The 2,247-nt window shown below is 36.1% G+C and overlaps 2 protein-coding genes across 2 annotated transcripts in view; both read left to right on the top strand.

Moving 5' to 3' along the window:
• Positions 1 to 605, top strand: part of pcna (proliferating cell nuclear antigen) — a 3,914-nt gene extending 3,309 nt beyond the window's left edge. Inside the window, exon 6 of the mRNA XM_007563488.2 lies at positions 195 to 605. Coding sequence (XP_007563550.1) covers positions 195 to 271 — 77 coding nt within the window. The 3' untranslated portion in view covers positions 272 to 605. The remainder of the gene's footprint in view (positions 1 to 194) is intronic.
• The window catches only part of LOC103145867 (lymphocyte antigen 6 family member D), a 670,619-nt gene that overhangs the window by 234,287 nt on the left and 434,085 nt on the right, over positions 1 to 2,247 (top strand). The gene's annotated exons all lie outside the window — the stretch shown is intronic.

A 2,247-nucleotide genomic window follows, 5' to 3' on the forward strand; every position in this document is an offset into this window, starting at 1 on the left:
TATATATATATATATATATATGTGTGTGTGTGTATATTTATATATAAAAAATTTTTATTTTTTTTTAAGTTTCTCAAATAAATGTAATTGAGTAAATATACCCAACTCGGCAGTTAATCACCTTTACTGTGATTAATCGCATCAGTAAGTGTTTCTTCCTTGGTTCAAATGTGACTTTCTTCCTCTCTCCTCAGTGGTCGAGTACAAGATCGCTGATATGGGACACATCAAGTACTACCTGGCCCCGAAGATCGACGAAGAGGCTTCCTAAGTCGTCTTCATCACAGTAAAAAGAGAGGAACTGAAGACTGGATGCATCCCATGTGACTGAAGGACTCTTCTGGTTTGTCGGCTTTGAAAGAAGAGCCGTCGGCTGTTTTTCTCTCTGTGAGGAAAAATTCAGCAGCTGGTCCAAGTCCTGATGTCACCCGGTTTAAATTCCAGCACTTCTGGCCTGTTCTTAAATTTTCTCTTCTGTCTTGGACGGAAAACCAAATTTCAAGTTCTTTTTTGTAGATAACACACTTGTAAATAAGTCCTGTGGTTTTCGCACTGTCGGTCACCTCCAGATGTTTTTGTATGAATAAAATCAGTCCGAAAACTGATGCCTTGTTCAAAAGATTTGATTTTAAACCCTGAAGTTTCAAATATGTCAACATTTCTACTCTGTCATAAATTATTTCCATTTGAATCTTTAATTTCTATAATTGTTTGTTTTTTCCCCCCCATCAGTCTGATTAGTTTATTATATACAAGTTAAATTATATATAAGTTGTAAGTTTCAGCTTCATTTGACTAAAATACAATTTAGTTTTTAAGCATTTTAGTCGATTAAATTTGACTCTAACAAACTAGTAAAATACATTTTTAGATAATTATCTTTAAATCAAAAGTAAATATTTATACCACAGTTAGAAATGCTTATCTAAAACGTTTGGGTTTATTTATTTGTTGTTTTTCAACTTGTTCGTCCTTCTCGACAACTAAACTTAGATTTATTTGTTGGTTACTAATAAATCCGCTTTGAGGGTTTATATCAGAGCTTCAGCAAATATAAAAGCTCTCCAAAACAGCAAGTTTTATTTTTTATACATGCGCCACCTCATTATTTCCAGCTGACTGAAAATAAGCTGCATTTCTCTAAAGCAGCCACTAGATGTCACTGTTTTACCACTTTTATGTGCATTGGAAACTACATTTACCTCAGACCTTGGAGATTTCTTTTTATCTTTAAATGGAAATTATAAACCAACTTTTAATTTTGTAATTCCAGATCCAGTTTATTACCACTCAAATGAGGTAAAGCCATTAAGTGAAACTATATAACTTTCCCAGGTTAGACAACATACCCTTTAAATAAAAATCTCAAGTCATGGTTAAACTGCACCGGGGATATTACATCAACAGAAGTATAATGAGATTAAATTTGTTTTGCTTTGATTTCACCGGCTGTATCACAGTTATTCAATCAGATAATCTGGATTTCAACATCGAGCTTGGTTTCTGAGAAATAAAATCACAAATCTGGTTATTAAACTCCGTCTCCTTAAATGCCCCGGGCCAAAACAAACGCCACCCTTACGTGGGGTTCACCTCTCCTCAGGTCAGGAGGGGACGTTTGACTTGTCTTAAATGGTTGGTCTTCATTGTGCTGGAGGGCAGGAGGTTGGATGGCTTTGGATGGACAGTTTTAATCCTCATAAACCTTTAATCCTTTGGACAGACACATCTGGCCCAAGACTGAGTCACCACTTATCGTAGATCAGTCTGAGGCGCATGACGTAACGAGCAACGGGCTGCTCTCAGCAGACACATTTCTGAGGTTTGTTTCACTGGGATGTTCCGCTGCCGTGTGTCCATCACCTTTATCTGAAGTTAGGGACACACAGCTCCCGAAATATTTCAGTTCCTGAACTGTTTAAGTTCCTGAACTGTTTAATCTCCTGAACTCTGTTGTGGTTTTCTTTGTTAGCTAACAAAGGAAATAATGTTTTACAGGTCTTCACAAGTCAGACCAAAACATGGAATTTGACATATTAGTCACATTTCAATGATTGAAATATAATTATTCTCTTTTATTTATATATTTATTTATTTATTTATATCTAATATATATATTAAAAAAATATTCCCTTCTCGGGTCCTCTACCAGAGGCCTGGGAGCTTGAGCGAGCGAGACATTGACTCACTGATCCACACCACCAGGATCTACAGCACTGACATTGGGATGTCATTCGGACTAGAGAA

Source organism: Poecilia formosa, unplaced genomic scaffold (assembly GCF_000485575.1).
Source record: "Poecilia formosa unplaced genomic scaffold, Poecilia_formosa-5.1.2 Scaffold148, whole genome shotgun sequence".
Classification (NCBI taxonomy): domain Eukaryota; kingdom Metazoa; phylum Chordata; class Actinopteri; order Cyprinodontiformes; family Poeciliidae; genus Poecilia; species Poecilia formosa.